The 12,888-nt window shown below is 41.9% G+C and overlaps 1 protein-coding gene across 1 annotated transcript in view; it reads right to left on the minus strand.

The window, feature by feature from the left end:
- The window catches only part of SCIN (scinderin), a 40,882-nt gene extending 34,706 nt beyond the window's left edge, over positions 1–6,176 (minus strand). The window contains exons 1-3 of the mRNA XM_069860369.1: positions 5,989–6,176; positions 3,326–3,480; positions 1,821–1,982 (exon numbers count right to left, since the gene is read on the minus strand). Of these exons, the coding sequence (XP_069716470.1) occupies positions 1,821–1,982; positions 3,326–3,480; positions 5,989–6,175 (504 nt within the window). The 5' untranslated portion in view covers position 6,176. The remainder of the gene's footprint in view (positions 1–1,820; positions 1,983–3,325; positions 3,481–5,988) is intronic.
- Positions 6,177–12,888: the final 6,712 nt, after the last annotated feature.

Raw genomic sequence — 12,888 nt, forward strand, 5'->3', positions numbered from 1 at the left:
AAAACTAAAAACCATTATCAGTCATGTGATTTGAGTTGTATTTCCCATACTGTGCAAGGAAGAGATCTAGATGTTGTTCACATCTAATCTTTCTTCCTGCAAAGGCAACAGGATTGCATTGCTGCTTGACCTCTGTCTTGTCAAACAGGAAGTTAGAGTGATGCTATACTACAAAAGAAAGGCTCATAACGTACATTCAGTATAAAAAAAAAAATCAAGGCTCTAAAACCAAATTACATTTAAGTTGTTTAGTGATAGTGCTATCCTCAAAAAAATCTCATCAAAAGGAATGAACCCCAAGCCATGTACATAACTATATACCCATACTATATTTCATCAGCATCATTGCCACGTCTGCAGTGTGACTTAAGTAATTACTTAAGGTGCACTGAGTAACTACAGCAGAATATGGGTCAAGACAAGTCAAACTCAGAGTACAGTCAGTTCCACAGGGTGTCCGTGGAAGGTTATACCAAACCAGAAAACTCAAGCCCTGTGACAGCCTGACTGACAAAGCAACGCTTTCTAGTCACGTTTTGTTCCAACTTTTCCATCTCCCTTGTGAAATGGAATAAATGAGCTGTGAAAGGGAAAAACTTTGAGTCTGCTCTGCATCCTAAATAAAAAGTGACATTGAGAGACAGCTGTTTTGATACTAATCAGTTGTCTGTTTCAGATGATCAGACAATAGTGCTACAAGAGAAAACACTTATGAAAACACTGGTTGTTTCATCCCTCCCTGAAGGCTGCTAAGTATGATAAAATTCTAACAGACATGATCTGTACAGCTACCTGATACAAAAATCTCCAATTATCACACCAACGGTTGCTTTTCAGAAGAAACAGCTAAACCTATAAAACAAGTGCACAATGTTTAAGGCAAGAAGCTCTCTGAAATCTTGCTAAAGTAACAGACCACTTCCTTGTGAAGCACTAAACTTAAGAACAACTGCAGTTGCTACCTTGTAGGTAAGTTATTTTTCTCATATGCACTTAATTTTATAAGTGTCTGCATATTAGAGGAATAATTTCAAACTGATAACTATCATCTAACTACCACAGACTACATCCCACCTGCTACTTTCAGAACTCTTTTTAAGACTTTTGATAATAAGGCCATGTTATGTCCCAATCCCCCTCTGCTCCAGAGAGGTTGAAGACAAAAATATGAGGAAAAATTTATCTGTGGTTTACAGCACAGCCCTTTACTTGTGACAGTACTGTAAGTCATCTGAAGCAAGCAAAATTAGTGCAGAAGCTAGTGGACAAATAAGTCTGCTTTCAGCAGAAAGCCTTGAAGCATGGGATTGCTGCTCAAGTGATTTCTTTAAATACTCAAGTCGTTTAACAAGTTTATTACGACATCATACGACAAGTTTATTACAACAACTTCTTTTGCAGCTATTACTTTAGGGTGAATTGTCACAATCAAAGTTCTATGAATACAAAGAAGTGCTGTTAAGAGAAAGATCCAGTCTGTGTTCTGCTCTGAACACTAGCACTGATCTCATTCAGCTGGTAGATAGTGTCAAACACTGAGAGCGCTTCCATTGAAGAGCTTAACAGTAGTAAAAAAACATTCCAATGTCTTGAGTGGGAAAGAGAACCATTTCTTCAAGGATAGTCTGTGCATACTTCATAAACCATTTAAGGCAGTTTTGAACATTCAAAGTGTTGTGACCTAAAGCTGATTTTCTAAAGCAGATTCTTTGTCTAAGTTTGAGTGACAGAATCACTGCACATTCCAGGGGAGGGTTCACACCTTAAAAGAGATGCTGCACCTTTTACTTTTCAAAGTGTTTTCTCTAGGAAATACTTACAGTTCCGAGGTCAATAATAAAACAATCGCCTCTGTTGAAGCTGGTCCAAGCCAGTGGGACTTCTGTAGCTCTTACAACTCTCCGGCCCTTGACATGCAGAAGTCTCTGAGCACTCAGATCATTAGTAACTACATGATTAAATCCAGATGCAACACCACCTGCCTAAATAAAACAGAACAAAGCAGCAAGCTTTATTTCACTTCGACTTATGCAGTGAGAAGCTACTTTAAGTGTACTGGTTAACAGTGCTGACCACAGACCAGACTTGGAGAACACAGTTGCTGCTGAACTCTCAGGTGAGAGCCTTTATCTGAGGAAGCAGATGCTACTCTGCTTCAAAGGGTTTTCAGATGATGTGGGAAGGACTAAGGGAAAGCAGAGGAATAGGCAGCTTCTGTACTAGTTTCCACAACTTCCTTATAATCAGAAGCCTGGGTGGTCTTAGTGACTGGCTAGGAGTAGAGAGAGGAGTCATTCCACAGCAGCTCTGTAATTTTCTGAAAGGAGTATCTGCAACTTTGGTGCTTTTTGCTAGATTGCTTCCTAGCTAGGGGACAAGAGTCTGAACTATTAATTCACAATCTAAAGTTTAAGTTCAAGCCTAACTTATTCCTGTAAACTACGTCAGCTGTCCTGCTCTGTGAGGCAGTATTCTGTACTCCTCCCTGATACCCAGATCTTCAGTTGGAAAAGAAAGTCTCTCAAAATTACAAAGAAAGAAAATGTAAGAGTGGGCGGGTCACTGTCAAGCTCCCTTATGCAAGCAGAGATAAAAGTTTCAAACTGCTTGTGTAGACTGTGACAAGTTAGAAACCTCCATAATGGGTAAAAGGATGACTGAGCAATGGCTCCCAGAGTTTCTACTGCAAGTATCTCAGGAGATACATTACTTTAGTCTTAAATTTTCAAAAACTTCCTTCCAAAAATTCTGCTTCTGGAAATGATTCAATGAGGAAGGTGACAACACAGCTTTTTAAAACAATATTTTCATGAAAAGTATCTGGGAGTTATTTTACCTACCTCAGAAAAAAATAGTGCAGTAGGACTGTGAAAGCACCATTTTTAGACTAAAGTGAGGTTTTGGTCTTTTCCACTCTGCTCATGTTTTTAACCACTTACGTCTGCTGGGTTCTGGATTTGAACAATATTATTCAGTCTACAACATAGAAATGGTTTCTGTGTAATTTACTGCCTCCCAGACAGAGTCCTTACTGTAAGCACTCAGACACAGAAGTGTGAAAACTCAGCACGGCTGGATTTGGGGAGAGGGGATGGAATCAGTGGGATGGGCTTTCAGTTATCAGAAGAGACACTGGTAAACAAGCTGCTGTTTTCTGTACAAGTCTTGGGGCTCCTATAGTTTAGGACAGGTAGTTGCAATATAAAACCACTTCACATTAATAAACAAAAAATTTGAGTAACAAATACAAACAAAAGATTTTATTTTACTTAGGGAACAATATTACATGCATCTTTGGAATATGTTTCAACAACTGGCTCTTTACCTTATATTTAATTCCTCCCTTGAAGTAGCTCACAAATTCAGTAGACTCATATCCTTGAATTTCTCTACTCTGCACAGGCTTTCCTCCTAAATAGTCATCCAGTTGAACAGCAAAGATAGCTGCTGCTGTGCTTTCATCCTGGGTACACTCCTTCCCTGAAATAAGATGAAATATGTCTATATTAGCAGGAGGGCTTTGATGGGGGTGTGGGTTTATAGGGTTATTCATATCCATTAGGACTAAACCATTCCAATATATTGCTTGCAATTACATAACAGGGTTCGGGGACAAAAACTGGTTTTGGAACAGTGTTGGAGACAAGAACCACTACTAGGCTTGGTCTCAGATCTGTTATACAATAAAATACTCAGTGAAACCCTGTAAAGAAATAAATGAGCATCAATCCAAGTATAGATTATTCAAGTTTGTATGAAAATAGATTCACCTTACTGTCTGAGGCACAAGCAGCCTTAAATAAGCCAGAGTATATTGGAAAAAAATCAGATTTTTTTACAATACTAGATCCTTGTTCACACCAATAGGTCTTATCACTTAATCTCCGGGGACACAGGTTTAAAATAGTTAAAATACACTATATTATTTTATTAAAGATGGTAAGTGAGATACAGCCAGTCTTAATCCCAAAAGTAGCCTCATGCTGGCATAGTACATACTCTTTCCACCAGCAAGGAGTAGGACCGCATCACCCAACAGCAAGGCCCTTGTAACTATCTAAATCTAAACTCTGTATGGTTTCCATCAATCTAATTTCACGAGGGTTCTTTCCATCCCTAAGTCTGACTAATAATGACTATTATAACTGTTTAGAGATGGCTTATGGGATGTCTTCAGAAAGAGCCTGCTGAGGTCTGCTTGGCCCACAGGTTATACAACTTTAGCTCTCAAGGGAAAGTTCTGGTGTACATAACAGTGTTGAGAACCAGTCAGCAAAAACACCAAAACAATTCAAACTCTTACACTGGGCGTGACTGCCTTTGCCCACACACCTTGTATAAAGTTCTGGTCTCTTGTTGCTATTAAACTTGCAGCAGCATTTGAGTATCTCCACCCCACCAGCAGAGTGTATCTCAAGCAGGAAAGGATTTCCCATCAGCTGCACTGCTGCCAATGTACCAGGTGCATAGGAACAATGTGCCCAGATCACCTGAAGCTATTTACAGTACCTGGGTATCACCACATCAGCATGAGACATGCATCAGCATGTATAAAGGTTTTTAGCCAACAGTAAAGAGATTTTAATTAGTGCAAATGTCACTAATCCGACTTCACTTCCAGTTATAAAGAACCTTTGCATCTTTCCCTGGGAAGTGTTTATGATACTTTAACTACTACACAAATAGTTCCAACTTCATTAGCAAAGGTTGAAATAACCAAACCCTGCTATAAACTAGCAGTACTGTTGACATAAGAATATCTGCCATAAATTAAATTACGCTGCTTGACTCTGCCATGTCAGTCATACACTGTCCCACACGCCAGCCGTGCAACTTCTAACACAGACAAAGCTAAACAAGCTTCACACATTTACAGAGATAATCCTAGTTTTCTCCGCTATTCTTTTTTCAATGCATCCAGAAGTACAATCAGAACCAGGACAACTCAAACACATTAATGTTAATACACGCTGAAGGGTCTCTATGTGCATTGACTGAGATGATCGCCTATGAGCACAAACCTGATGGTGAAACAGGAACAAAGATTTCAGGAACCAGTCTGGTGAGGTGACTTAAGTGACCAGACAAGGAATTCTCAAGACATCTCCAGAAGAGGAGAAAGTCACATCAAACTCATCCTCATGCCAAACTTTAGCACTATGCTGGTCAAGCTTCAGGGCAAAAAGACATCAGCCCAACTGCAGTATTCTTGGTTGCTTCAGGAGAACCTTTACTAGGCTATCACATTGATATTAAAGAGGAGAGGTTTTACAGAGCACCTGGTCAAATTGAATCATAGAATCACCAGGTTGGAAGAGACCCACCAGATCATCGAGTCCAACCATTCCCATCAATCACTAACCCATGTCCCTCAGCACCTCGTCCACCCGGCCCTTAAACCCCTCCAGGGAAGGGGACTCAACCCCCTCCCTGGGCAGCCTCTGCCAGTGTCCAATGACCCTTGCTGTGAAGAATTTTTTCCTAATGTCCAGCCTGACCCTCCCCTGATGGAGCTCGAGGCCATTCCCTCTCGTCCTGTCCCCTGTCCCTTGGGAGAAGAGCCCAGCTCCCTCCTCTCCACAACGTCCTTTCAGGTAGTTGCAGAGAGCAATGAGGTCTCCCCTCAGCCTCCTCTTCTCCAGGCTGAACCCCCCCAGCTCCCTCAGCCGTTGCCTCCAGTCCCTGTATCACAGAGCGCACAACGGGTCCCGCTGAGCAGCACAACACCCGGACACCGGGCAGCGCGACACCACAAGGAGACGGTGGATCGGAAACGTTGGTCCCAGTGGAAAACAGAAAACCCGAAAGAAAACTTCTCATCTAGCTTATGACAGGATTCCCCTCGAGAACCTTTCTCGGGCGCTGCCAAGCTCTGACTCCAACCCCTCAGCGCTCGCCCCAAGCGGCCCCGCGCCCTCCGCCCCCGCCGAGGGGCCGGGTGGGGCCCGCGCTGCGGCGCTGGGGGCCGCGGGGCCGGCGCTGCCCTACCGAGCCAGTAGTGCAGGCGGAGGGCGGCGGCGGCGCCGCGGCGCTCGGTGCGCAGCACCAGGTACGCGTCTCCCACGAAGAAGTCGCCGTGGCGGCTGGGGGGCACCTCGACCGGCTGCAGCCGCTCCACCCGCCACACCTGCAGCCCGCTCCGCTCCCCGGCCCCCGCGAACGCCGCGAGCGCCATGGCGAGCGCACCCCCGCGCCCCGCGCCGCCTTAGAGCCCCTTATAGCGCCCGGCCCGGCCCGCCTTACAGCGCCTTATAGAGCCCGGCCCGCCCCGCCGGCCCCGCCCCGCCGGCCCCGAGCCTATCGGACTTCAACAGGACAGGGTGGTGTTTCCAGAGGAGGAACGCGAGGACCCCGAAAGGGCTCCCCGAGGCTGAGCTCAAGCGTCTTTCCCGGTAGGACTAACTTTCGGTGCGGATTGTTCTAGGCGTAAGCTTTAAGGCCCGCTACAGGGCTGGTACCTTGCGTTGAATCAGAGTCCAGGGAGTGACAGTGAGGGAATGAAAAGGGGATGTGAGGAGACTTATTTTCAAATGTCATGAGCGTTTGCTTCTACAAAGCTTGTTTCTTCTTCACCACATAGGCCAGACACCCTCCTGAACTCTGTGACTCTACCTCAACAGTGACATTAAAGGTGTTTAGTGTTTCCCCTGGTTCCACGTTAGGAAGTTTGCTGCACAGAGTTCTGTGTGTCAAAAGTACGGCGCTGTCTGGCAGGCACAGACGCCAACGTGTGCACTCACCTGTTCTGTCGCTGAGTGTCGCATCAATAGTTATTTCAGATTTACCCCAAATACACTTAAGTCAGTTCACAGATCTAAGCTAAATTCTTATTTCCAATATACTTCTAAAAAAAAAAATAGATACCATATGAGCAGGAGAATTAGACCACATGGCTTTAAAAGCCAGGTTATCAAAACGAGGCTGTAGAATTACATTGCTTGCTCTAATTGTCTTCATTTTCTCATCATCCCTCAAGTCATCCTGCTCGGTATCCCAGCTTCAACACAAGAGGCTTTAGGAAAGCTAGAACATACTGAAGAAACTCTGAAACTTAGCTTTCCTCCCTCCTGGCAAAGTGTGAGTCCCAAGGCTTCCAGATGAGGCACGCAGAATACCAACCAGTTCCCTGACATGAAAGTGTTAAGTCCTCCTTTACCTTCAAGAGAAAAGTCTGGTTTTAATCCTTTGAGACCGGAGCAAATAAAGGGTCTTAGTGTGTGGATACCTTTGAGGCAGGTGTCTAAGGCACAGAGAGGGTAGGATCACAGCTATGCTGTGTGCTCCTCTTGGCAACTGGTTGGCTCCTCCCTATGCCCTGCTCTGCTCACGTGAGCACTTTCTCACTCACTGTGGCAGTGTTCCCTGTACAGGTAATGAGGGATTCTTCAGTGGCACCCTTCACTCTCAGATGTGCAGGTGAGGACACCACATGCACAGCAGCTGTGGACCTCTAACTCTCTGAATGAATTCTTCAGCTATGGTGCTGCCGAAGTAAGGCATGCAGAGGAAGCGATCTGAATGCTGGCTTCGGTTAAAGAATCTAGGAAAACATTTTTGACGCTGGGCTAGTGAGAAGTGAAGTATAACTATGAAGTATGTTATAGCTCCCTGCATTTTTCTTCTATTCTTCCACTGACATATTCAATAAGCTGCATAAAAGTTTAGTCAAAAAATTCTGATTATAAATTCACCCCAAGCCAAAGTATATTATGTCTCAAGAAGGCGGAGAAAGGGAATTTAAGCAGTCCTTCAGCATTCCTGTGTCTTCCAAGAGACAGAAGGTCTCCTTTATGTTTATAAGACATACTCCAGAGTCACCAGAATTATCTTCCTTTCCTCTGAAATATTGAAAGTAGACTAAATGGTTAAAAAGCTGCTGAGAACTGCAAACTTGGTAGAGGCAGCTTCTAAAATAGTTATCTTTTGGTAGTGCATGTTAAAGATGTGGTCTTGATGTTGCTCAAGAGATTTACAGAAAGATCTATTTTAAACCAAAGCTAGGACTGGTTTCTGTTTCAAGAGTCTGAGACATGCTTGCTGGAAAAGGACCCAACCTCTGTTTTCTGATTAACACTGTGCATAGAAAGGGTGGAAGTGCCTTGACATTAAAAGCTGTGTTCTCGACATAACATCTATTTCAAAGTTGATTCCATGAATCTAAGTGACAAGGAAAGACACAGAGCAATATTTTGTTAGGGTTTTTTCCCCTCTGATTAGTAAATCACGCAACTCCTTCAGCCCTGGACTCCAAGGGAACTATTAATCTTATGGGAATCTATAGTTTTTCTTAATGTCTTGTTTTAAGGAACCTACTATTCTAGAGAAGACTTGTCCTCAGAGACACAAGCATATTACCTTTTGAGAGCCTGTTCTCCTGACTCCTCTTCTATTTTGTTTGTACACTGACATAGGGCAGATACCAGATAAAATAAACTGTAAGGTAAATGCACAGCTGATGTGAAATGATGAAATGTGCATATTGTTTACACACCCTTAATCATAGCTGGCATTAGGCATAGTTCCCAGAATAAATGAATTCTCTGACTGTAAAAAAAGAGCTGTCTTCAATATTTGTCATCCTCTTGTTTCTTACATGTCAATAATCCCGTATTTACTTATGCTCCCAAACAAAACTACAGCTTTCAGTCCTTCAAAAATAAAACAGTTGAACAGCTACAGAGCACTCTTTACCTTCTCCTCCAAATTAGTTGATTAGGTACTTCTGTCCCCTGGGCCTTCACTTCACTCTGTCCCGGTACAATGCTCTGAGGTCTCCTGCATCTCTTGTACTATGTTTCCAAGCTCTGGTCCTGAGCCTTCTTGACTAGATCTGTGTAGAAGCCAAATATAAATGTTATCTGTATCCCAACCATTTCCCATTCTTGATTTACATATATGACTTCTGGGAGCACATTTTAATTTCTACTTTTAACAATAAAATCCTGAACAGCACCACAAAAGACTGGGGAATGCCCACTCTTATGGGACCTATAATGTTGTGAAATTGTGATAAACTGTGTAGTGCTAGAAAAAACAAACACCACCTCCCCAAAAAAAATTCCCAAACCAACCCATCTCAATAAAATCAATGAAAATAATTGATAAATTTTGCATTCTTTTTTCTTCAGTGACACAGTAAAACAGCAACATAGAACTATGTGTATGCACTTTGTGCCTGAAATTCCAGATGTAGAAGTCACTTACGATTTTGTTCTGTGTTTCCTGAATTCAAGAGACACTTTTTCCTTACTCAGTGCAAGAGAGCCTCCATTATGTGATTACACAGTCTCTGCTTGGGCTTGTGTTTCACATAACCCATGCCAGCCAGCTTTTAGAGACGTGATCAGAGGGAAGTGTGCATATTGGTACATTACTCTAAAGTACATCAGGCCATTATATTCCCTTTCCTTCCTTGCCTTTTCCACAAGGCCAAAAAAATTCCTTTGTAGGGAAAAGAAAAATCCCTTTGGTGTCCTTGGACTTTCCCAGTTTCTAGTTATTTTCACTAATAACATTGTTTGTTATTTACTCTCAAAGGTACATAACCATCAACAAGAACAATTATCCTCTCAGGAAAACACATACGGGAACACAACTGTTTATGGCTCAGTGTTTTGACTTTCTGCTGGCTGCGAGCTGATTGCTGTTCTCTTATCCACCTTTTGAGATGAATATTCAAGAAATATCACCATTGCTTAGTTACTGTCTTCTTCAATCATGTAGGAAGCAAGTAAAAATAAACTATTTCTCTTTACAACATAGAAGATGATAGGTAAAGGGTTGGCTGGGGAACATGCTATTGCTGATAAGTTTATTGTGCTAAGTATAATTTTAGTACAAGCTACACGACAGGCGCTTCCTTGTTTTATTTTTCCAATGAAGAAAAGGCCTCTGTGGAGGAAAAGCAGCACTTCAATATTTATAAACATTATCTTTTAAATGGTTATAGAATGGACCTTGTGTGTTTCATGCATTGTCTGTTGAATTGTGACTTAATGAAATCCCCTGGTACTAAAACTAAACTTTTTTTTTTTTTTATTCAAAGAACTATGAACAGGGATCCTGGGATGACTGCAGCCTTTTTGTCTGTGCACATCCCACTGCCTCCTCTGAGGGCCTCTTCTCATGGCTTGCTACCCCTCCTTCTCTCTGGTTCACTCTCTGCTTGTTGTGCTTTGCCGTGGTCTGCACAAAATTCAGCCAGAAGGTTCCCAGCACCTCCTGTAATACTACAGCCAGTGTTGGTGAAGTAAAAGCAAGTGTTAGTATCACGTAAAAGAAAAGAAGCATCCTAGAACATTTTTCATTTAGGCCTTATTCTTTCATTTAATATTGCACAGTTCTTCTATGTGTCTTTCTGAATGCAGTTAGTGCCTGTTTTTAAACAGTCCCTTATTTAAAACAAATTAATGTTTTTCTTCCTTATATGAACTAAACAGCACGTCTGTATAGTGTTTGCTAACTGTAGTTATGTTATTAAGTTATTAAAGTTATCATACTGCTATCACTACAACCTGATAAGGTATAACACAATGCTCAAAGTAGTGTTCAATGGAGCAGAGAAGTATCTGGCAGAAAACTATGCTTTACATTTTTCCACTATGTTAATTTTAATTATGGTCAATAAGTGATTTTTTTTTTATTGCAAACAAATCTGTGATGTTTACCAGCACTTGTAAATCAGGTCTCAGAGTGTTCTTAAAAAATTAATAGCAATTCTTTAAAGTTTAAATCATTAGCCTATTGTTAGTCAGGTTGACTGTTTCATGTCTTTTTATTATTTTCTTCCACATGAAAGGCATAATATTTGGTATTTCAAAGGCTCAATGTAGCAAGGATATTAGCACTTTCAGCACAAGCAGTATGATGCTGGAAGCATTTACAGTACCTAAAATTTGCTCGCCATCTGAGTACTCCATCTGTATGTTCTTAATTTTTCAAATATTTGGGTTTGTGATGGTGGGGGAATATAGAGAAGTGTCTTTTAGTTGAACTTGAGCATAAATTCATGGCAAATAAAATATAAAAAAGTTATAGAAATGTTGACACAGCTCAGGCTACAGTTAGGAGTCGTGTGTATAATTCAAACACTGATTTTAATCTGCGTGGTAATCATTCACATAAGTAGGATCTCAGTTCAAAAACATCACAGAACACATGGCTAAATCTAGCCCAAAGTACAACAGCTTTAGAGATAGCATTGAATTCAAAGTATCTGTGGGGAAGGAGGAGCAGAGGATGTCCCAAAAAGACACCTCGAAATCTGTTTTATAATAAAGATAGGTAGAGTAAGCTCTATACATACACAAAATGTTAATATAGATAACTTCCAGCATCTACTGGCTTGTTTTTATAGATTCAGTATCCATGGGCGGCAGATCGGCCATACTTTTGTGTAACGCTTCTTCTGTTCATTTATGATACCACGGTATTTACAGTCAAACCCGTAAGCCTGCTTATTCCTTTCAGAATTTTGGAAAGTATCCAAATTCACTGTAGAGGTTTTTACAAACTGATTCTGAAGAAACAATCCAATAGTCCTGCCTAAAAGAAAATAATTCACTTCTGTAAGCCTATGCCAAAGTACAACAAAGTCAATGGAAAAATACCAACCAACTGGAACAGATTTTAGATTAGCACCATTTTCAGTAATGGATACTGGTCATTTCTTGTATACTGGGCTAAATGGTTGACTCAGCTGTCAGCAAGGATTTGCAGTTCATTTGCACCCCCACAATGAGAATGCAGAAATAAAATGAATGAAGAGATTTTGTGTGTTGTCTCCAACTGCCGAAGCATGAGAAGACAGTTTTAGCCAGCACTTGATACAAAAACTATGCTATAATTTCTATGAGGTTTAAGAGCTTTGTGAAGCATGTCAAGGGAGATGGTGAGCAACCAGACTGGCAAATGTCTCTAAGGGGGAAATCTAAGGCTGCCTTTGGGCTCTGGAAGAACTCATATGTGTGACAGAGGGAAAGGTTGATGCTAAGCTGAGATCAGCACAAGTACCTGGCACAGAACTCTGCTCAGGTGAGCGCTTCTCCTATGAACCATTGAAATACTCAGCGGTGTGCAGACATGGAGCAGAAGGCTGGTTATGCTGCACTCCTGCTGGGCTCTGCTGGATGCTGAGCACACCAAGCTGACATTGCAGCTGGGACAGAACTGCTCTCCAGAGAGCACCAAAATCTCTATGTTGTATGGCAGCATTGCCAGCGCCTTCTTACCAAGCCGCTACATTATATGGGTAAGCTTGACAGGGTAACAGGGGATTCTAGCTGCACAGCTGCCTGGTGGCACTAGGTCTGCCTTTCAAAAGAGCTACAGCTGGGTGTCATGAACCTGTGGGTATTTGGAAGCAAGATAACTGTCCTGTCAGTGGCATTAATGCTCTTCAAGCTGCTTCCCAGAAAGGATGTGGTGTTGGAGAAAACTAGAACTTTGTACTACTTCATAGCATCCTTAACAGAAACAGGGTTTTTTTTCTTACTGATACATACTTCATACGGTAAACATATACAGTATGTGTAACAGTTATATCAAAGTAGAGGAACAAACTGAGCCAGTATTTTCAGGGAACTCTTAGGTAAACAATTCTTAGCTTAAACTCTTAGGATATGTCTTATGGTGTATTGGGCAGTAAGCATTATCCACACATAGATTTATAGTAGGTGCAGAGCTGGTATCATATGTAAACTTGTTGAGGGTGCTCTCGATCTCACTGTCTATATCATTGATGAAAATATTAAACAGCACTGGTTCCAGTACAGACCACTGAGGGACAGCACTAGACACGGATCTCCATCTCATAATTTAGCCCTTAACTGCTACTCTCTGAATGTGACCATCCAACCAATTCTTTATCCACCAAATGGCCCCCCCCAT

Source organism: Phaenicophaeus curvirostris, chromosome 6 (genome assembly GCF_032191515.1).
Source record: "Phaenicophaeus curvirostris isolate KB17595 chromosome 6, BPBGC_Pcur_1.0, whole genome shotgun sequence".
NCBI lineage: Eukaryota > Metazoa > Chordata > Aves > Cuculiformes > Cuculidae > Phaenicophaeus > Phaenicophaeus curvirostris.